Source organism: Dermacentor silvarum, chromosome 1 (genome assembly GCF_013339745.2).
Source record: "Dermacentor silvarum isolate Dsil-2018 chromosome 1, BIME_Dsil_1.4, whole genome shotgun sequence".
NCBI lineage: Eukaryota > Metazoa > Arthropoda > Arachnida > Ixodida > Ixodidae > Dermacentor > Dermacentor silvarum.
Genome location: NC_051154.1, coordinates 255,529,316 through 255,552,552, shown reverse-complemented (window position 1 = coordinate 255,552,552; position 23,237 = coordinate 255,529,316). Strand labels below are relative to the sequence as shown.

Below are 23,237 nucleotides of genomic sequence, written 5' to 3'. Positions count from 1 at the left end.
AAAGTAGTTTAATTGGCTTTTATTCCAATCTCCTGACAACAAATTTACGTAACCGCCGACGTAAGCATCGTGCGGCAACTCGCAGCGTTTTTTGACCCGCCCAATGAAACGCTCTCCTCAGTTATAGCAGGTCACTTTTCTTTGATTTGAAAGCGAAGAGCTGTGTCTAATTCGACAGGTTTTTATTATCTAGTTGGCTCACAAGGGCTATAGGAGCACGCAGAAATGGAGCGGATTTCGGAGGGCTCGAGCTAGTGTAATGAAAGTAAATAATCGGATGTGGAGGGTGGTGGGCTGGCGTCTGGAACTGGGCCGCTTCCCCTTGTTCAGTTTGCAGTGGTTGGTTGAAAACCGTGGCACTGTGCAACGCAAGGTTGAAAATAACGCTAAAACGGATCCTCGGAGAAAAACAGTTTGGCAGAGCGATGTCGCCAGAGAAAAAAGTACTTGTAAATTCCATTCCGAAAATTAGGCACTGCTGTAAACACTGAAAACATTCTTTCCTTTGGGGCATCTACATCGGGCCACAGGAACGTATGCATGACAGTCTGCGAGTTCCTCTCTGGCACAAGAATACCTGGTACTGTTTTATTATTGCGATAGCAATGATCTGGACACTACAAGCCCATTTCTTCCGTCGCCGTCGTCGTGAGGTTTCGTATAAAGTCCATGGGAGATAAAATCGCCGCCGCACATTGTACGCTTGATGTGCGAGTGAAAGCTTGCGACGGTGAGCCGGCAATCGCGGCTCGCGCACGCAACGGGCCGGAAGCGGGAAGGAAGCGCGCAGTGTTCCAGTCGCACGCAATGCTCCGGAGGGAGGGCAGGGAGGCGGAGGGGCCTCGCTTTACCTGCGGCCGCACGCTCCCGCCGGGCCGAAAGCTCCAGGGGGAGGGGATGGAAGGGGGAGGCCGCGTACTACGCAGCGCGCTCCCGCCCGGGCGGCTGTATCTTGAAAGGCATCAGTGGCGGGGTTAGAGTCCGCCCTCCCCTGGCGCCTCCCTTTGTTTTCGCGGCTAAGATGGCGTTGATGCGAGCGCCGGAATGAAGCTCAATTCGCTTGCTGCTGCTGCTGCCCCGACTCCAGCGTTTTGACAGTTTTCGCAGTTATCGAGTGAGATGCGTTCAGTTTGCTTGTGCGCGCGTGACACCATGATTGTTAATTTAATTAGTGTGCCTATGCTTACACGTTTATACGGCCAATAAAAATATTATCCTTACTTTGTATCGCTGTCCACTAATTTGCTATCGCAATCAATGCTTTGCCTTTCGGGCGAAGCTGCGACTTTTTTTAACAATCCTAGAGGGCTGATTGCAGAAATAGAATAGAAACAGTTTGGCTCACACGTACCGCTTCGCAGCGGCGTACGGATGCCGCGAATAGCAGCCGGTGTTTTATTTCTGTGTGAAATTAGGCGAGAAAATATTTAAGCGATTTCTACAGTATACATTTTGCAAACGTCAGTGGTTTTTTTTTTTTTTTGCAAGCGCCATCCTCTACAGCTTTGAAGCAAAAGCTGGAAAGGCTTAGATCGCCGTCGTCCCCTTGCTGATAATTGGATATCGCTAGTCAAAAGGCATTCAATATAGTGCGGTTTTAAATTAACAGATCTGTGTGGTTTTGCAGTAGTTATCACCTGATTATATCTAAACAAGCACTTTCTCAAGATTATTTATTTTATTACGTGGAAGACAGAGGCACCCACTGGTACTACAGAGCAGGTCGAAACACCATGGCTGTATAAACCAGCTAGTACTAAGCATAGGTATGTAGGTGGAAGGAGCAGTGTTTGCGAATGTTTGCTTTGTCGTGTGTGTGTGTGTGTGTGTGCGTGTGTGTGCAGACAGGCAGACATCCTTGGTAGTAAGGATGGTAGATAGATAGATGTGCACACACAGGTACCCCAACCGGCCGTCATACCTGAAGGAGCACCTGGAGTCCTTCAATGTGCTCGTCCACGAGACACTGCTCAGCCTGGCTACCAGCGCTCCTCCGCACTGGGTTGTGCGACTAGCAGCAGCCGTCCACCAGATGGCGGTCTTCCACAACAGCTGCTATGCGATGGCCGCGGGGCACGATCGGGGCGGCAACGCCGCCGACGTTGCCACGGCACTTGGCACGGACGTCAGCTCGTGGGTCGACGTGGTCTCGCACGAAGCCCTGCTCGACCTCGCAGTGAAAACAACCCAGAACACTGGTCTGCCCGCGTTCCTCAGGTACTCACAGATTCGTCAGATTGTACAGTAACAGAGAGATCTGGCTGTCATGACTTTTAGTTAATGTGTTGTGTGAACACCCTTTGGTGTCTCGCGTATCCGAGAAAGTGAAAATAAGAGGGCATAACTTCTCTCCTGTAAGAATAAGTCAGAATATATATAACGCCCATGTGTAGCTACATACAGTACATCTTAATATGTGCTAAACCTCTTAAGTCAGTCGCCAGATAAGGCGAAGCATTCCACCGACTTCGAACGTAGCATTCCAGTTTCTCATCTGGGCATGCCCGAAAGCTACACCCACCAACACTCACCGCACTAACACTACACACATCATAACTACGGCCGAGCAGTGGGAGACTTTGCTGCTCAGCTTGGACCCAGAAGAGCAGCTCTGGGCCGTCCGGATGGCCGAAGACGCCACCAGAAAACAAGGGCTGGCCGCCGTCTGAGGAAGGGGAGGCCTGGGGGTTAGTCTCCCAACCCCCGCCGCCCCCAGACCGCATCATGTACAAAATAAAGTTTTATCTCTCTCTCTCTTGACAGTAAAGCACAAGAATTTTTTTGTCCATAGCTCTTTAATGACTAATACCTTCTTCCGTTTTCTTTCCTTCTTTCTTCCTTTCTTTCTTTCCTTCCTTTCTCCTTTCATGTAATTATCCAGCGTCACCAAGGAACGAGGCACAATGTACATACACGTAGGGGCGACCCTGCAGTCAACCCTGCGTTTCCAACACAAGGTCAGCGAGTTCCTGGTGCAAACACTGGCAGCGTTCGACGTGCATTTCAAATTTCACTTCTCTCGGCTCTTTGACATGGACAGAGACATGACCAGGATATTGGAGTCGTCCGCTCAAGAACGGAGGTAAGCATGCTATCGTCCAGTTAGTCGACTTAGTAATGACTACGCCGCGTACTAGGTATACGGTACAGAAGCACTCAAGTGGCTAACGCATTTGAGCTTGTGCGCAACGAAACGAAATCTTGTAAGCGCAGAGTTTCAACGGCAGTGCTCCTGTACCGCTCCAATGCAAAAAAAAAAAAAATATCTTCGGCGATGCTGTGCGGACGTTTTCAATCATCCTGGACCATACATTCCGGAATAGCGGGCCGCATTTCGAAGAGTGTATGGGTAAATAATCGATAGTGTTCGTTAACTTGCAGTTCGTTAACTTGCGTTAACTCGCAGTTCTTCCAACAGTTTTAAGATATGTGCGAATTTCCAGCTCTCCAGATGCAGGTATGATGGAGGGTCAGTTTCGTGAAACAAAATGCACTCGCGCGATGCGACTTGAGAGACTCTCGCAGAAATAAAACCACGATGAATATACAGATAAAAGTCCATTTATGACGTTGTTGATTGCTTACAAACAAGCAGCTGTTGGAACAGTAAAAACATCGCATAGAGAGCCAATGTTTCCTTTCAGGCTGAGAACTAAGGGCACCTGGGAGGTGGGAGGGGGGGGGGGGTTATTTCGTAAGAGTTCTCGTAGTGGACTGTCCATTTACGCTGTCGCTGATTGGCTGCAGCTGCGCGAGCGATAAGGAGACTGGCTGGGGGCACTTGTCTCCTCTTCACTCGTGCTGATCCAGCCAATCAGCAGTGGCCGAAATGGGCAGTCTATAGCTGTACTCTAGAGTTACTGTATATGCTCCCTACAGGAGCATATACAGTAAGCATAGGTCCGCCATCTTGCCCGCCGACGCATCCGTGTTAAGCAGAAAAGCCACTCCTCTTGAATGAAGGATACCGCGCGGCTCAGCTGCCGAGCGTGCTCGCTCCTTCATTCTGCGAAGGCGGTAGAACGGCCGGTGGCATTGCAGGCCATGGACACTCTATGGTACAGGCACAGCCGTGAAGTTGGCTTTCCCTCAAAAGTATGCTTTTTGCGCATGTGACCAGATTTGGCGGATAGGGGTGCGAGCGGCGCGTTCAATCAAATGCGCAACTCTGCTCCCCAAAGGGAGCATATACAGTAACTCTAGTGGACTCTTACTCTAGTACAGTAACTCTAGTGGATCCCCCCCCCCCCCCGCCTGGTGTTCGCGATTAGAAACTGGCCATGTAGAGAAAATATAGAATATAAACGCGATTATTCTATGCAGCAGCGCGAATTGCCACCCCTTGCAGCATTCCTTGAACTTTTGAGTAAGCCCCGTGCATGCCTGAAGAGCACGTTTTTTTTTTCATTTTATTATTTGTATGTCTATCAATAAAGTCATCATCAATGAAAATCAATACACATCTTAACCACTGCCGCTTGAATAAACATTGATTTCATTTGAATGACCTTGTTATAAGCCTTAGTGCTGCTCATTTTTAAAGGCGGGTGGAACGAAAGACAATGTGAAGCAGGAGGACAGGACACACGCGCCTACGTTGTCTTGTCCCTCGTGTTACACGCCTTTTCGCATGAACCAGCATCAACCCGCCGAGCTTCCCAGTAATTTTGGTGCTCTTCCGTCGCTGTTCAGCAGCTGTGTCTGCAAATGGTAACCTGAAGCATAGAATGGTAACGTCGCAGAGAACACTTGCCCATTTGAATGTACACGTCCTCGCCCATCAAAGACAGAGTCTTGTTACCATGAAAATAATAGGGCAGTGTGGTTGAACCAATGATTTTTTTTAAGAAAGCATCATCCCCTCTATCTTCTTTTGAAACAGATTCAAAATGGATTGAAAATATTTTTGCCATTTGGGACAACATAACGTATCCGAAAGGCTCGCATGTAGCAATGCTAAATTTAGGCCCCTGAACTCAGGTTATATATTTCACAGTGTAGAAGCATAAATAAGGCATAAAAGGGCGAATACTGCCCATTTCCAAGAGCATAGATATCAAACCGTGCACTTCTGGCACGTTTTAATGCATGACTGAGCTTGCGCCCGCGCATACACACTAAATGTTCCTCAGCGCATTCGGACATATCCGTTAACGCGCGTAAATGGGCATTCGCCTAATTTCTATTTACATGAAGTTTGTAGTTTGCACTCGGTACGTCCTCGTCATCTTGCGCAGTTATTTCCTTCAGTCACGTGCCAACACACAAGTACACCCGGCTCGTCTTCCCAATGTAACCTTCATTTCCCATCGCTGCTTTCGCCACGCAGTATGACGAGGCAACGGGAGTCCGTCCTTTCACCAATTCAAATCCATCCGACGATGGCTGCTCTTCGTTCGCTGGGCAATTCGACCAGCCACATGTTGGGCAACTTCCGGGGCGACTCCGCAGCAATGGCCGCCATTGCGAGACTGCGGTCAGAACCTCTGCCCACTGCGGGCATATACGCTCTGAGCGTGTTGCTGGCACAGGTGCGAAATGATTGCGTATTTGACGCGTTATGTATTGACTCGGGCACTGTCGGGGTGCTCCACGTGGTGCAGGAAATTAATGACGTTTGTTTTGAAAGAAGGTGGCGACTTCTGGTGGCGGAGCTATAGCCAGGGAGTGGCACACTGACCACGTGCCTCCCTCCTCCCCCCTCCGAAATTTCCACCTTAGTATGCCGCCTGCAAAGTATGCCGCCTGCCCCTTCATACTCCCCGTCCCCAGTCAAGTGTGTGGCCCTCCCCCCAACCAAAAAAAAAAAAAAAATGTGTGGCTACGCCGCTGGTGACTTCTCCAGATATGCGAGGCATGGAAGCGCGCGATTCGCCAAGCGCCCTCTCTCGGTAGGCGACTGCACAGTTCTGCGTAACTGAATATCATAGCAGTTTCATAAATCGACTGTCTCAAAGAAAAGGCAGTTGACAATCAAAACCTCGATTTACTTAATATATGAAAAAACACCGTTTGAGGAAAGTAATCGAGCTCGGTACTTCTTTACTGCAAGGTAAAGACTTCATGTATGCGTTTGCCGTCTTGCTGCGCAATAAAAATCTACATTTTTAGAAAATGACGCAAATTGTTTGACGTATCCCCAACGTTAGCAACCCGACATCCTAAACGCGGCATGTGGCCACGTTCCTCTTAAATATAGGAGAGAAATGAGCAAGAATTTAATCTGAAGATTACACTAAAGGGTCGACAATGATTGTCTCTATCGACGACAGTTGTGTCACACGCTGAGATTTCCAATTAATCAGATAAACATTTCCATTGCTCAGCCACGATGTTCTAATATTCACTTAATTTCATTTCACTTGATTTTTTTCATATTGGACATGCAAATTCTTTGCATCGTAATCTGGTTTCGCTCATTGACATCGTGTGGTGCTACTTTTCGCGTTCTTTTGTTTTCGATACAAACCAATCTATACGCACATGTTCTAATCCCAGAGGAAATACAGCCCTTGGAAGTCAGCCCCATTCTCGTGTGTGTGTTCTCTGCGTTAATATGTGTGTTAATTGCGATGCGGAATACAGGTTGCTAATTTTCACTAAAGCAAGCGAATCGCGCAGGTAATGAAGTACGGCCTGCTACTCCGAGAGCTGTACGTTCCGAAGCGGTTCGATAACGTTCGCTGGTGCCTGCAACTGACAGCCGAGCACTTCGGTGCGCTCTACGCCGAAGTGGGTGGCGCGCAAGTTCCAGAAGCACGAAGCCGTGGCCACAGTTCGGGGCCTGTTCGCCGACATCCGAGTGCTGCTCATGCGAGACAACCGCGTCAACCGGGGTGTCCTCGTCGATGCGGCCCACTTGAAGAGGACACAGTTATTGTTTTACGGTACTTCAAGTGGCAGCGCACGTCTCGTCAAGAGTTCCTCGATCGGGATATTCGACGAGCAGCAAAATTTTTTACTCGATAGTTTGTCTGGCCAAGCGTGGTAGTGAATTGTGTAGATTGGTGTCATTGCACAAGTAAAAGAAAAAAAAACCTACGGCGTTTCCTCTTAGCAAAACTTCCCCCAATTCTTTATTCTTTTTACTTGGTTATTAGTGCCTTTCAAGCGGAATTTATGACGATATTCGTAGCAGAAGGCACTGCCTTGGTTTTTACCTGTTTATAGAGGCACGTGTTAACCCTTAAAAGCTTGTTTTGAGAAGGCTACCTGCTACCTCGTCCAATTTCGTTCTCGACAAAAAGCAAGGTATATTCTGAAACGTCGCATCTGCGGTTTAGCCGCCATTTCTACAGGCTGGAAGAGTTGACTGAGTAACAATCAATAACCTCATTCGACCTTCTGGTGCGACTCTTGACCACAGGGCAGGACAGCATGAAGGCGATATTCCCGCCAGCGCCACAGTTCCACGCCCGAATGGGCCACAGCTTCCTCCCCAACCTGGCCGTCGCGCTCCGGAGTCGAGTGGGCCGACGTCCTAGCGACGACCGCTCCGCCGACTTCGTTCTCTCCGGTTACCTGGGCTACCACGGCGACTCGTTCGTCGTGACGCCCGCCTACCTGTCGGGTCACGGCGTGCTGGCCCTGCGGGTGGACGAGGTCGACGTGTTCTACCCGACTGTGGCGGCGCTGATGCTGCGAGCCATCTACGAGGACTCCGCCTTCTACTCGCCCACCTCGCTCGCCAACTACACGGAGGGGTGCTTCAGCGAGTCCGTGTCCTTCGCGCTGGGAAGATACGTGGCGCCCCACTCGGTGGGTTGCAAATTTGGTCTGGCGCGAGAGAGTTGCAGAAGGATCACGAAGTTGCACAAAATATGTATGTTTTCAAAATATGCAAGGATGTTTTCGCCAGGTCTGTAGAATGAAAGGCCGCGGTGAGTATACGCCGGGTCTGCGAATTGTAACACGTCCGCTCGTGAAATTGTGCTTCTGCGTGATTCAAGATGAGCCCGCGGAGGGGGTTTGGATGAGACGAGGCAATTCGGAATAGGCGTGTGTGCGAGTCGGACTCAGTCTGCGTAGATGTAAATCTGTGTTAGTCAACTTGGATAATGATGGAGGTGAGTTTGAGTCTAAGTGCAAACGAATCCGAGTGGGTGCGAGTCGGCGTCTGAGTTGAGGTGAGTCAGAGTGAGCATGAGTGTTAGTATGAATGAACCCGGCTAAGTTCTATAGATTGAGTGAGCCGAGGTAATTCTGAGTGACGGTCAGTTTTTGTTTAGAGGTGAATCCGTTTAGGTATGAGCGTTAGTGAGTCCAGGTGTTTTGGCATGGGCATGATCGTGAACCTGAGTAACAGTGAACTTCAACCTCCGCAAGTATAAGCGAAGTACCTCCGTATCACATATGCTTCCATGCATCTTTAAGAAAACTACATTTCTGGATGACACAACGCGGCCTTGGGTGATTCTGACCGTCTATTAACGCACGCTATCCGTAAACCAGCAAGCCTGATTGAAGACATACTTAGAGACTTAAACTATTAAATGAAGTTCTACAATATAACGTTCCAGGATATACATTAACTGCTGCCAGCCAATCTTTGAAAACAAATTTGTAAGAGTGATGTATGCACCGATGCTCCAGACCTAATATAAATGGGTGCCTAACAATGCCGATCAAGTTGCAAACTATCATATATGTATTTATTTACAACCAATGCATAAACTCTCTTCAAATCCCGGCGCCTGTAACGCAAAGTTCTGGATTGTCAGCATTGAGCGATTACACCGAAGGTCGGTCTCCAAGGTATCGTACAAAAATGCATAGCAGTTATATCCAAAAGGAATATCTCATATCCTGTACATATATAGCTGTGTACAGGTCTCACAGTGTTATCTTACTTTCACAGAGAAAAAAGAAAAGTCGACATAGTATCGGATTAAACATTGGCGAGGGTTGCCGCCGTCTTCAGGTCCTGCCGTTCATGGGAAGCCGCTGGGCGACGTTCTTCGCGTCGTTCCTCTCTCGACGGAGGGCGGCCGACGTGCAACGCCGCTTGGGCGACCGCGGACGGGCGCATCTTTACTTCCGGCTCGCCTGCTTCCTCGGTTGCGGGGACACAGCGTTGCGGGACACCTGCAACGACGTCGCCTACTCGAGCGACGACCTGGCGCTCTCGCTAGGTTGCCGCCGAGAGCGGCGCATCAAGTGCGACTGCGACCGCCTGGACAACTGCGAGACGCACGTACCTCGCGCGTAAGCGGAAGGGAAGCCCGCTGCTTGCGAGGTGGTCGCACGCTGAACGGAGGCGTCGCTGTATGAGGGCCCTGGATACGGCGGCCATTCCGATGCGAGCGAAATAAATTGTGCCGTTCTCGCTAATGGGATCCTATAAGGCAAGGACGACCGCTTCGATGGAGTTCAGATTTCCTCCATCAATTACGCAGCGCCGTCGTCATGACAAGCGATGGCCGGAGCATGCCCTGCGAGTATAGAAACAGGCAGTGCCTCGAAGAAGCATTTTAAAGTATACTACGCATTTAAATGTAGCCATGCATAAATTACCAAGGCTTATGTCTGTTAGAATCTAGACGTCGATGTATGCAGACGTTTACCTTCTGACTTTTCGCTGCGATTGAGCTGTAGTACTAGTCAGTTTCTGGAAAGCACTGGTCCAACAGCCTGCTTTCAGACGGTGAAGGCGGGACAGTTTATCCCAAAGCTCACGAGTTGTCACGACCAGCTCAGCCTACCCCTCATTTAGGAAAGCGTTCGGATGTGAAAACGTCTTTATTTACAGGGGTGGCCACGAGGCCTATGAGGTGAAGGGGCTAAAATAACGCAAGCCTCATATCATGGAGTCTAGATTGAGTTCCTGTATGTATAGGAGGGGAGCGTGCGCTCGGACGGTTGTTGGAACAATGCGTATCGAGACATTGTACGGGCGAGTGTTGGATTGCGGCGACGAGAAAGCAGTGAGCCGCGAGAAAAGGACAAAATCTGTCTATCAACGAAATTGTCGGTTAGCTTGCATGATTTCTGTTGCAAAATGTTCATCCTCGGGTAGCTTTCAAGATTAAGAACGGGCCAGCAGCGATGCAAGCCTCGCACCTCAACTCACTTTTCAAGCGTTGAAGGCCGGGAAGCGCGCTTGTTCCTATTTTACCGGTAGGCACCCGGCGACAGCACTTGCCTCCCATAGCCACGGCGGATGCTCTTCAACAAGGCCGTCTGAGGTTGGACAACCAGGCGCCCGGAGACAACTTTTATCTCTATTGGGCCCCCTTTTTCGAGGTGTGTGAACACCCACGAGAGCCGAGCACCAGGCCAGGGGACATCTCTAGCCATAGAAAAAAGAAACGGTCGGTATCCGGCGGCACCGCGATTTGAACTCGGTACCTCCCGAATACGAGGCGGATGCTCTACAGCTAGGTCACCGCTACGCCGCCTCAACCTCCCGTGGTTGCTTAGTGACTGGTGTTGCGCTGCTAAGCACGAGGTCGCGGGATCAAATCCCCACCGCGGCGGCTGCATGTGCACCGCGCATTGGGTGCACGTTAAGGAAACCAATGTGGTCAAAATTTATCCGTGGTACCCTACTACGCGGTGTTCTATAATCAGATCGTGGTGACGGCACGTAATACGTACCGCACAATTTAATAATTTATTCGCACCTCGATGGTGGTCCAAAGAAAGGATTGCATTTATTTAACTTCATGTACACTGTTCCGTCCGCTGAGGCCAGATTCCACCATGGTTTGGTATGCACGCAGCTGATGAGCAGGAAGAATAACGTGTGAACCAGTGGATTAGCCACTAATGTATTATTGATTGATTGATTTTTATTATTAGTATTCTGTTTTTTGCGAGATGAGAGAGGGGGGAGGTTTCTCACTTTACCGTAGAAGGGTTTGGGGGCATAGGCGGGTGCTCTCGCACGTCGTGTTATGCTGGCTATCCTCATATACAGAAATTTCGGGGGCGGGAACAGTTGGGAAGGGGGGGGGGGGGGAGTTCCCGGTGTGCCCACGGGCCCCACTTTGGCTACGCCCCTGTTTTGTGCGCACAATGCTCCTGCGAGCATTGCCTGGGCGGAAGAGGTCGCCGCAGACAAGCGGCCATCTATTAAGCCTGAAATTTGTCTTCAATAAACTTGTTTCCTCCTCCTGCCAGCAGTTGAAGCCAGAACTATGCTCTGACTACGCAAGAGTCGATTGAATGGAGCGTCACGGTGCTTCCCACTAACCTTTAGAGATCAAATCAGGGGTACATAGAATTGGCCTTGAAGGGCCCATCTTTGAAGGCCTTGTAATCTCACAGGCGCGGGTAGAATATATATATACAGTACGACATAAGGGAGGTAGAACAAACGGGGATAGCCGATATTCTAGTTGACATTAAGCGGAAGAAATGGAGCTGGGCAGGCCATGTAATGCGTAGGATGGATAACCGGTGGACCATTAGGGTTACAGAATGGATACCAAGAGAAGGGAAGCGCAGTAGAGGTCGGCAAAAAACCAGATGGGATGATAAAGTTATGATAAAGGATGTAAAATTTGCAGGCGCAAGTTGGAATACGCTAGCGCGAGACAGGGGTAATTGGAGATCGCAGGGAGAGGCCTTCGTCCTGCAGTGGACATAAAATATAGGATGATGATGAGATGATGATGATGATGATGATGATGATGATGATGATGATGATGATGATGATGATGATGATGATGATGATGATGATGATGATGAAACAGTACGACAACGGCGACGTCAAATGTGATGGCGCGAAGGCGTCTCGAGCGTCCGCATCATTGCTGTTTGCGACAAACAGCAATCGGCATCAATCCTGTCGGAAAGAAACCATAGTATGTAAATCATCATCACCACATCATTCGCCTTGAGCGAACGTGCTCCTCGTTCTGCATAGGAGCCATGTTTTGAGGCAACAACAACAAGAAGGATCACGCGGCCTCGCTCGCCACGCAATAAGACGGGAGGACAGCTTTGAAGCCGTATTCTTCAACACGCCGCGTCGCAACGGCCAAGAAGAAGCGACCAAAGTCTTCCAATGCGGCAGGCGCCACCGCACAACGCACCCCGCACTAATGCCGTTGATCGAACCGCGGGCACCAATGACGCCAGCGGGATGGGTAGCCACGGCACATCGGCGATCTGTTCACCTCCTTCACCGCAGGATAGACCGCACATTGGACCCTTCATCGCTTGACCGGGTCTCGACATCCGACCCTCACGACGCCAAGCTTCCTTCTTCAGCGCACATACTCAGAGTGACCAAGAATAAGGGACAGGCTCCCACCAACACCCCTCGGGCTGAGCGTTAAAGCGTGTGCAGGTGTGTAGATGATTATGGGACTGAGTCCTTCTCAGCTTCTACATCTAATAAATATTACTTCCATAACTTTGTGTATAACAGTCTCTCTTTTTCTCACACTGCCAATTTGGGGTCTTGTAATCCATGCTGCACCGCTTCGGACCAGATAATATAGTTTAGGGTCACAGATACTTCGGCTTCCTGATACATTGCACAGCTTAGATTCAGAAAGTTTACTTCTAGCTGGGAGGCTGCACCTTATTCAAGTGAAATATGTGCTACAGAATATTCAAATCCCCTTGCCAGTCGCGTGTGTTCGGAGAACAGACCGTGGCAGGTTCTCCTGTGTTTCACAGGCGCAAGCGTTCTCGTGAAAAGCGCGAATCTATACAGGATAGCACCCGTGGCTATCGGTTGTTGAGAAGGCAGTGTTAGAATGACTGCATTGCGAGGGCACAGGCATTTTGTATATGACACTTGCAGGAAGCAGTAACTTCAAATTTTGAAGACGGCCTTTCGGTAATTTCTTCTTGCAAACAAAGGATGCCTTTCACAAAAAAATATGCCCAATTGTTCGACAGTATTGTGACTCTCTCTAACGCTCTAAAGCGACTCCCACACTGGCCTTCAAAATAAATCAATTAACTGATCTATTTCCTGCGGCAGCACGTACCCCGCACACTAGTTTAGTTGGAGTAGCAAAAAGTTATAATTAGTATGTTTGCACGGGTTTACAAAGCATCGTGTCTAAGGCCTTTTGAGTGTCGTATGTGCGTCCTAGATGTATATTTGCTCAAAACCTCACTCGTGATAGCAAGTTATAATTACTTTCCACTGGTTCATGCTACCGCGTTGGAAGACTCTCATCTCTCATATCTAGTGATGCACAAAAATCTGAAAAAGACTCAAAAGAGTGAGCCATCCCAGCGGCAGCAGTAGTCATTCGCCGAGTGCACGCTAGAATGGCCATCTCAACCGTTGGGGAGGGAGCAATGATACTCACAGATTCACAAGCAACTTGCAGGAATTTTCAGAAAGGGAGAATTTCCAGGCAAGCCTTACAAGTCCACGCAGAAACTGCAAATAATCTACCAGAAACATACATCGTTTGGACTCCGGAGCACGAGTCCCTCCTTGGGAATGAGGCAGCCGACGCCTCTGCCCGAGCTCACGTTCATCGGGATTTCTCACGGGATGCGCCGACGAGAACGTATGAAGACCTGAAAAATTACAGCGATATTCTGCAACACTACAGGCTAGACAGAAGAACTTGCCCGCCACCTCACCCAAGCCTAACTAGGGACGAAGCAGTAATCCTCAGGAAATTGCAAACCAACAGCTACGTCCACGGGAATCTATTGCCGTGGACGTATGGTATGGGTATGTGTCGGAAAACATGGCACCATAGACACTGACACACTAACTGAAGAGCAGTGGGAGGCCAAGCTATAAGACCCAGACCCGAAGCGACAGCGCAGCCTCACCGAAAGGCCACGGGAGATGGCCATGGCCCACGGGTACCTGGAATAAGGAGGCCGCCCACCTAGGGCGCAGACTGCGCTTGCTCAGAATAAATGTTTATTCTCTCTCCTCTCTCTTCTCTCTCTGTTAATTTAACCACAGAGGCACACACACCGAAATAATTCGATATTGGGTAATTAGACAAGTAAGATGCAAATTAGATTATTTACTTTCTAAACAAAATAACCATGCAAGTGGTCCCAATTGGAAGTCTTGAAGCTCGCCATCCGAGGAGCTCAAAATCGTTTCTATAAACTAAAAAAATTGACGCTGGTAGGTTTTTCAGCGTCATTTTAACACGAAATTATGCAGGGGTCCACCATCAACTTCCTGTAACGGATGTTCTGCTCTCTCTGATGATGATGATGATGATGATGATGATGATGATGATGATGATGATGATGATGATGATGATGATGATGATGATGATGATGATGATGATGATGACGACGACGATTTATTGGCATCCCCTTTGAAACGGGGCGGCGACAAATAGTCACCTAGCCTGCTTGACTTAATCATGTATACTATACATGTTCTTTATCTAGCATTTTTGTATACCTCTCATTATTCTTTTTCTTTTTCAAAAATTTACCTTGTACCGCTACCTATGATTTTAAGAGATCAGGTCATATCCATCTTTTCCCTGCTTTTTTTTTTTCACCTAATCGTCTCTTGCTTATCTCTACGGCTGATCTGTTTATGTTTCCTTCCACTTTAAACTCAAGCGCTTCTGGGAGTTGCACGTTACCTACGGTTCTCGCAGGGTGGATCCCGTCGCATTCCATTAGGACGCGCGGAATGCTCCGGTATGTCCTTGACAGGAATGGCGCCGCCATCTAGGAGCGGTGAAGTGAAGTACTGCATCAAAACATTAAGGAGCGCCGACATTGAGCGCTTCGGTACTCTCAGCGCAGCGGAGGCTTCAACCCCGTGTAGGCGGTGTAGGCCTTCTGCTGAGGTGATGACGAAGTTTCTACACATGGGTTACCTTTCACGTGCGATTACCCTGTCACCCCTCGTCGCCTATGGAATGCAGCTTCACTGCAGCTTTACTGCGATTCTTCCCTGATTTTGATTCTTCGCTGCGAAGAATCAAAGTCTTTCATATATCTAAAACATTTTAAAATATTTCAAATGCTGTCACGTTAAAAACTTCATCGAGCAGGTGACCAACACTAGATGAGAATATATTGCACAACAGGGGCGCAATACATGAAGGAATACAAATGCAGTGTTTTTGACCAGCATAAACCGCAGAGAACCGTAAGACCTTCAGTGATTCCTTATGTTCTTAAGGTTTCCCATAAGCTCAAGACGGTGGCAGGCCTGTAAGAGGTACCCATTGCCTTTTCTGCCCCCGCCAAACTGTTTCAACTCTGCCTGTGAACCACTCGCTAGGAGACCCGAAGGCAAGGATGTGGCAAGAAACATCGTCGTCTGTGTTTCTTCCTTTTGTGTGTGTCTCAATTTCCGGCGAAAAAACACGTACTCAGTATAACCCTAACATTCAGTGAGTGAGATATTCGAACGTATCAATATTTATTTACGCGGTGAAAATTACATAATCACGTGAATTAGCTGAGAACTCGGAAGAATCAAATGCTCTAAGGAACAAGCAAACAAAAGAACTGAATTATAAAGAATGCTGAACACAACTCAGTCGTGATTTCTTGACAACCTGACAATACATAACACATGTACTAAGCAAGATTTCGGCGATTTTAGCAACCGAGGCGCCGCCACCTACATCTTGGTAATAATCTACTATAAATTTCTACGTACTGAAACCACCTTCTAACGAAGTAGTAATCGAATCTCGCTTTCCGCTAGCGTGATAACTTTCATGTCAAAGCTTATTTTAGAGGCATCTAACCTCCCGCTTACGAGTTATAAAAGCCAATAGGTTAAAGAGCTCATCGATCAAGTGGTAATTACCCGACTATCTTTTCGCGAACGAGACACCGCGAAACGCGCCGACAAGCATCGAAAAATGTTAGGATAAGATGTCAGAACGCGTAAGCGGCGTATGGGAGACTGTAAATGCAGAAAAATGTGATTCGAAGCGATGATCCATCTTAGACGAAGCAAGAAAAAAAAATTGAGGGCGTTCTCAGACCGAAGGAATTAAAAAAGGGTAGTTTTACTAATTACAAAACTAGCGTTTATTGTGACTCGTCTGTGCGGGTTTTACGGCCGTCGCACCGAGCCAATGAAGAGGATCACGTCGGGCACCTTGCTCTTGATGATGAACATGAAAGGATGATCCACCGCGAAGTACGTTGGCCGCCATTTCCCGAGGGTGGAGCACAACATTACGGCTGCGGCAGTCACGGCTTCCGTGCCTTCCTCGTCAACCTGAAGCAACGTCTTGTGGACGATGTCGGACACCGCCGGCTTGCCATGCTCGAACATCCCCGAAAGGTCAGCAACACCCGGCGTAAACAGGTCGACAACACCGAGGGCCTTGAGAATGTCGTTGAGGACGTGTCTGCACTCAATCTTGAACTTGGGAATGCTGACCTGGACGTTGTTGCTTCTCTTGAGGCATCTGAGAAGCGAGCTCAGTCTCTCCCACGATAGTTGCCTCTCCAGAAATGGCAGGCCTTCTATTCCGTCCGGAAGCAGTATGACCATTGACATCATACCACCTCTGTACGGGATCTCCAGGGCTCGGGCCCTGAGTTCGTTGGAACTGCCTATCCTGTAACTCTCGCTGTCTTGGAACATAGTGTCCACCCGAACCGTGTTCTTGGAGTCGAGGTGAAAGTTGCGGGGTGCCGTGTCGGCTGCTCTGAAGGGTGCCTTCCAGAACCCCTTGAAGTAAATAGCATTCAGCAGGATTAGCGCAGTTCCGGCGTGGATGCTTCCCGGCGGAAGCAGGTCTCGAATCTTCGATGCGGTTCGTTCCGAGACCCACGCGTTCGCTTCGAGCCGAACAGCTTCGTGGCCTTTCTTGAAGTCGACGGATCTGATAGTTGCGCCGTACGAGTTCTCGAGGTGCGAACGATAGCTCTTCTTGACTGTAAACTGTTGGCCGCTGTAAATCCGATTGGCCACGTAGAACTCGACGTCCGGGGCGAATTGGGAGAGGCTGTTGAGAAATTCCGGAAAGTGTTCGTGACCTTTGTCCTGGTGGTCTTTGACGTGCAACAGGCTGGCGAGTTCCTCGGCGGTGTTGTTGCGGGCGCCGGCGAGGGCCATGGTAAGCGCTACGGCGATGCTGAACGGTGAAAAGATGAAGTTTTCGCCGCGTTCATTTTGGGACTGCAGTTGGGTATACATCTCCACGGAGAACTTGAGCACCGATTCGTTGAGTATTTGCGCCGTGACTGGGATGGAACTGAGGAAGATGAAAAGGAAACGGTGAAAGGCCATTGAAGGAAGTCCCGCATGCTATTTCAATGCAAATATTTTGTAAGACAGTGGTTTACAGGAAGATGGAGACAAAGTAATCAACAGTGCTTGACTAAGGAATTCCTGTGGGTGGCCCCAACGTTTTGACAAGGTGATTTGTAGAACATATGTCTTGACGAAGACAAGTTACTTTGTTGAAACGTTGACTTTGTTGAAGCGTTGTTGGAATGTTGGAAATATTCTTCCAATTAAAGCGATATTACATTCAAAATAAGTGATATATATGAATAATTCGTCCTAACTTTCGAAATGACAATTCTGAATTCTGTAGAGCTCACTCGAGGGCGCATATGTGATGTACATGGACACTGATCATGGGCGTCAAAGTGTGCAAAGGGAAATTATACGTCGATATAACTTTCTTTTTGGATGAGGAAGACTAGATTCTGGCATCGTAAATATCTTTAATCGGCCGGTATCACTTCTTCTACCTTCCAGGAGAGCTTCACCATAGGCATAATAGAAGTTGAGCGGGACCGACTCGCGGCTTCTCACCGTTTTCAGAGAAACCAAGAATCGGGTGTAGAGGAGAGAGGAACGTGATAAACCGTTCAATAGAAGAATGTTCTGCTGTCATCCCGGAGTTCTCTGCTTCAGTTCAGTTCAGTTTATTTTCCTTAAAGACCCCTGACTTCAGGGGTATTACATAAGCGGTGGGTACAACATTTGACTTTACACTTGTTCAAGTAATATATGCACACACAAATGTGTACACATATACATATTCAACACGCATGTACACACATATTAACGCTTATATATGTACATATACATACACGCATGTAAATACAAACAACATATATAATGAAAATTCAAGTACAACGTAGTTGCAGATGGTCAGTGACCTCTTGTAAAAATACGGATGGGCAGATTATTTCGACAATGGCAGGAGGGAGGCCGTTCCAGTCTGCCGCCATGCGGAGAAAAAACGAGGCTAAAAATGTTGATGTTCGTGAACGTGGTCGTGAAACCTGTTTCGAGTGGCTGGTTCGGTATGATATGCGCGATGCGGGCGTGATATAAGGTGCTTGGTGAAGGGTAGGACTGTAAAAGAATTTGTGGTAAAGACAGAGGGAAGCGATGCGCCGACGTAAAGCGAGGTCTGGAAGCCCAGATAGTAATTTCAGTGACGTGACGCTGATGTCATATGAATATGAAGAATGGATGAATCGAGCGGCGCGGTTTTGTACAGCTTCAAGAGCATCGATGAGATATGCTTGATGCGGATTCCAGACTGCGGAGGCATAATCAAGTTTCGGTCGCACAAGTGATGTTTAAGCAAGTAATCTTACGTGATTTGGAGCGTTCCGCAAATGACGTTTTAAAAAACCTGAAGTTTTGTTAGAAGCTGAAATGATGTTATGCACATGCGTACGCCAAATCAGATCGTTTGACGCAGTGACACCGAGGTATTTATAAGTGTTAGTTGATTCTAGAACCAAATTATTAATTGTGTACGCAAACCTCCGAGGGTTATGGCTGCGGGTGAACGACATGCTCTTGCATTTGTTAACGTTTAATGTCATTAACCAAGTGGTACACCATTCTTAAATGTTAGCAAGGTCACGTTGTAGGGTTAGCTGATCCGGAGTGTTTATTACGGCGCGGTAGATAACACAGTCATCGGCGAACATGCGTATATTACAGGATACATGCAAACGTAAGTCCTTGATATATATTAGGAATAGGAGCGGGCCAAGAACCGATCCCTGGGGGACGCCTGACGTTACTGAAACCGGAGTGGAGAGGTGGTTATTTATAACAACATATTGCGATCGATTAGTAAGAAATTCTGTAATCCATGTTAAGACAGTAGGATGTAAATTTAGCTGGGAGAGCTTCGCAAGCAATCGTTGGTGAGGAACTTTATGAAACGCTTTCGCATAATCAAGAAAGATCGCGTCAGTCTGTACGTTACCATCCAGGTTAGTGTGGATGTCATGTAGAAAAACGGCAAGCTGTGTTTCACATGACAACCCCCTGCGGAAGCCATGTTGTGAAGGATGAAAAAAGTGATTGCTGTCAAGGAAATTAATTGTGGGAGTGAATCACATGCTCCATGATTTTACACGGGACGCTTGTTAGAGATATAGGGCGGTAATTAAGTGGGGAATTTCTGCTACCTGACTTGAAGACCGGAACGACCTTCCCTGTCCTCCAGTCGTCTGGAATGACTCCTGAAGAAAGTGACTGTGAAAAAATTAGGGTGAGATAAAGTGAGACATTGTGTTTGGTTTTTTTTCAAGATTTTGGAATTGATTTCGTCCATTCTAGCTGAGGATGACAATTAATATTTTCTATTATTGATGAAATTCCATTTTCACAGAAAGTGATCGCTGACATGCCGTAATCAAAGTGAAGTAAAGGTAAACGGGAGGGTGCGGTCAGTTCATCGGAAAATACTGTAGCGAACGTGGTGTTGAACAAGTTGGCACAATCCACGTCACTGATCGCTTCAATCACATCACTGGTGAGTACGATTTCTCGCGGTTCGTCGGCTTTTAGTGTTTTCCAAAACTGTTTGGGATTAGTTTTTAGTAGCTTGGGCAATTCTAAGTGGTAAAATGAGTGCTTTGCTTGATGCAGAGCAGAGAGGTAGTTTTTATCTGCTTCGTAATATTTCTCCCATGCATTTGGACGAGCTTTAAGCTTTGCAATCCGGAATAGGCGTTTCTTTTTATTTTCAAGCTGTTTTAATGTTTTCGTAAACCATGGTTTGTGACGACTGGCTCTGACACTAACTTTAGGTACAAACTTAGCTGTTAATTCATTTAGGTTTTTCTTAAAGCGTGTCCAAATGGTATCAACATTATGGAGGTGAAAAGTTGTCTGAAATGTGGGATAAAATGTGCTAAGGCCTACATTTATCGCTTCATAATCACCTTTGTCGTAGAGCTGTATCGTTTTCTTGTACATCTCGCGCGCTTTGTTGGTCGAAAAGAAAAACCGGCTGATTCATGATTCAGCGAACAACCGCATCATTCAGCGAACAACCGCTAATGCCTAGGAGTACGTTGACACACTAGGTTCTTTTGTTCATAACATGCGATGAACTTAGCTGGAGCTAAGCATGCAATTGACATTTACTGTCAGCTATAAGCGCTTCAAGGTTATAGCGTAGAATTCCGTCGGGAGAGCTCACCTTAGACTATCAGCAGATTTCTCTCGAACCTTCTCCGTTTGCGCCATCTTGAGCCCTCTTCTTCTCGTTACTAATTAATGGCATTTACCCACTACTTGATACTGGCGAAGCAGAGGGTCACAGAGAAAAAAAATGAAAAAAAAAATACTCGAAATCGAGAAAGAAGGGAATTAGTAACAACAAAGATTATAACTGAAAACATATCAGCTTGACATTTAAATTGTTTTTTTTTTTGCATTCATGATGATGACAGGTGTTAGCTGAGGGACTAGCGGCACCTGTCGGCAAGCGAGAGAAATACCTCGTGCGACTGGCGAGCGAGGCGGGGAGGAAGAGATCACGTGACGACGAGCGTTCGAGGCGTGAAGACGCGGCCGCCGAGAGGCTGATCGTGTAATCCAATGCATCGTAAATAAATGAAGTTGCTTTTGGTCATCGATCGCGCCATTATATCTCTGGGCGGCCCCAGCAGCTGCGCGCGCCCGCGTGGGCCGCTGTATCTTGAAAGCCATCTGCGTCAGCCACACAGTCCGCCGTGCTCTGTGTTTTCGCGGCTTAGTTCGCGTTGATGCCAGACGCAGCACGAAGGTCAATTCGCTCGCTGCAGCGCTTCCTCAATCCAGCGTTTTGACAGCGAGTTTCTTGGTCATCGAGTGAGGTGTTCACGTTTGCTTGTGCGCGCGTGGCACCCTGCTTGTTTGTTGAGTTGGTATATCTAGGTTTACAAGTTTATACGGCCGATAAATCTATCCTTACTTCGCATATCTGTCCACTAATTTGCTATCGCAATCAATGCTTCGCCTTTCGGGAGAAACTGCGACTTTTTTTCATGTTCCTTCTTTTACGACTTCGTAGGTAAACTGGCAATTGCTGCCACTGCCTCGTCGATAAGTGTACTCGCAAAATTCGCGTTTCTTTCTGGTATGACAGCTCACGGTGTCCTTTTTTAATTTTATTCAGACTCAGACCTGACGTTTATTTGAAATGTACTGCAATGTCCGCAGCGTCTGAGGTGTATTCTGAGCTGTACTTCCTCCTTGAACAATGCCCCGTCGCTAACGCCTGCTTACCAGCAGCGTCCGTATATAGAGTGGACAAGTAGGTGCTGTGGGGATATCCGGTTCAAATTGTGAAAATCTGGAAGCACGTGGTGTCAAAAAGAATATGTTCAACGTTGTGAACTGCGCACTTCAAGTTGTGAAGTTCTTAACGCATTCATTTGGTGCCATCGGGATCTGTTCAGAAACGCCTGGACGGTTTCCTTGCGTGCTCAAAAAATTATGCTTTGAGTGCTCGCGAGACCGATGTAACGTCTGCTGTATACCGGCCTCGGAAGTATATGTCCTACATTCTCGACAACCTAAAATGGTCGAGGCATAAAGGTATAGTGGTGGGAACTGTGTGTTACGTGAACTGATGCCTGCGCTTGCAAATGCATAGACTTGAAGTTAGCATCTCGCGGTTTCGCATGAACGGTATAGACATGCCACTGGTTATAGCCAATGCCAGTGATCTGCTGAAACCACGAAGGAGCAGCGTTTTATGGGGCAAGTTTTGCCCCGATGTCAAATACTGCAACGAAATTTGATAGTCATCGCGTACAGGAATTTATATTCGAGGAAGGATTTGAAGGAAAGAACGTTACGAAACTCACGTGGCGTACATACACGAAAACGAAAAACGCTGGATATGCGAAAAGATATGTGCAGATCAACATAATGTTGTATCCTAAAAGAGGCGAAGCTTATTGTTTGAGTTATCGAGACGACAGTCGACGACGCGCACAGTGGCTTCGTCTCCTGTAGCGGTCCGCGTCGCTAGGATGAAAGCTATGCATGTGATGAAAAGTATGGAAGCGGGCAAGTTGGTACGGTTGCATTTTTGAGCAATGCGTATTTAAATACGGGACAAGAGTAAGAAATTTGACAAGGACGGGCGCAATATATGATGCATATGATGCTTGTCCAGGGAAGCATATTGGTGAGAGGTGTATGCACAATGAAGTACGACACACAACTATATACATTTAGGGCTTCTATATCATTTGTGTCACATTGGAACACACCCATTCGAGAGGATCGGCCAAAACATACCAAGGGGCACGTACCCAAGGGCGAATACGTAGGGACCCAAGCACTAGCGCTTCATCCAGTATTGGTACATTACTTCCCTTCATCCCAAAATGTTCTGCTGACGCTGCTTGCGAAGCAGAACCTGCATGAAATTCGTGTCGACGGGCTTCCTATGATGGCATTGATTGATACCGGAGCCCAGGTGAAGTGGGGTGTGCATTGTGTAATTACGAGCGCTAATCTCCGTCACTGGCTCGAGAAAGTTCTGAAGCCTGTTACTATATACACGACCCGACGCGTCACCCATGGTTGACGCGTCGCCTCACTCTGATACTGCCCGTGTAAGTGTCGCAGGCCGGCACATTCCAATCCTCCTTACTGTGCTCACGAATTGTCCCCACGACCTCGTCCTTGGAGTTGACTATCTCACGACGCATTCCTTCATTTCACCCGTAACAATATTCTAAGCAACTCTACTGGTCCAAGAATGGGCCCCTGGTTGTGTGCCAAGTATACGAACCATAAGAAAATCAAGGAACCCGTTGGATATAGCGTAGTATTCCAAGAGGTTCGTGAGCTTTAAAAGAAGTTTGGCAGGTGTTACACTCTTGTAACACAAGAAGGCCAAAGCCTGCTACACATTTGGTAATACATGAAGTTATACAATCGGGGTTAGATTTCCTTGTAAGACATCTTGGTTATGCATTAAGGTAAAGCACTGCATGGGCCCGGTCCCGGCCCGCGGGCCAGGCCGGGCCGTCCGATGCGTTTTTCGGCGCGCTCGGGCCGGGCTCGTGCTTGAAGTCGCGGG

General features: G+C 47.9%; 2 protein-coding genes across 2 annotated transcripts in view; both read left to right on the top strand.

Annotated features, from left to right (window-relative positions):
- Positions 1 to 23,237, top strand: part of LOC119439416 (uncharacterized) — a 593,935-nt gene that overhangs the window by 95,383 nt on the left and 475,315 nt on the right. The window lies entirely within an intron of this gene.
- LOC125942134 (uncharacterized) lies at positions 7,419 to 9,266 on the top strand. Its single transcript, XM_049660259.1, has 2 exons — positions 7,419 to 7,758; positions 8,921 to 9,266. Exons 1-2 carry the CDS (start codon positions 7,420 to 7,422, stop codon positions 9,206 to 9,208), a joined length of 627 nt encoding a protein of 208 aa, XP_049516216.1. The 5' UTR covers position 7,419; the 3' UTR covers positions 9,209 to 9,266.

Coding starts and splice junctions, on each gene's coding strand:
- LOC125942134 (XM_049660259.1), top strand. CDS start 7,420: ATGGGCCACAGCTTCCTCCCCAACCTGGCCGTCGCGCTCCGGAGTCGA. Junction 7,759..8,920: donor GATACGTGGCGCCCCACTCG/GTGGGTTGCAAA, acceptor CGCCGTCTTCAG/GTCCTGCCGTTCATGGGAAG.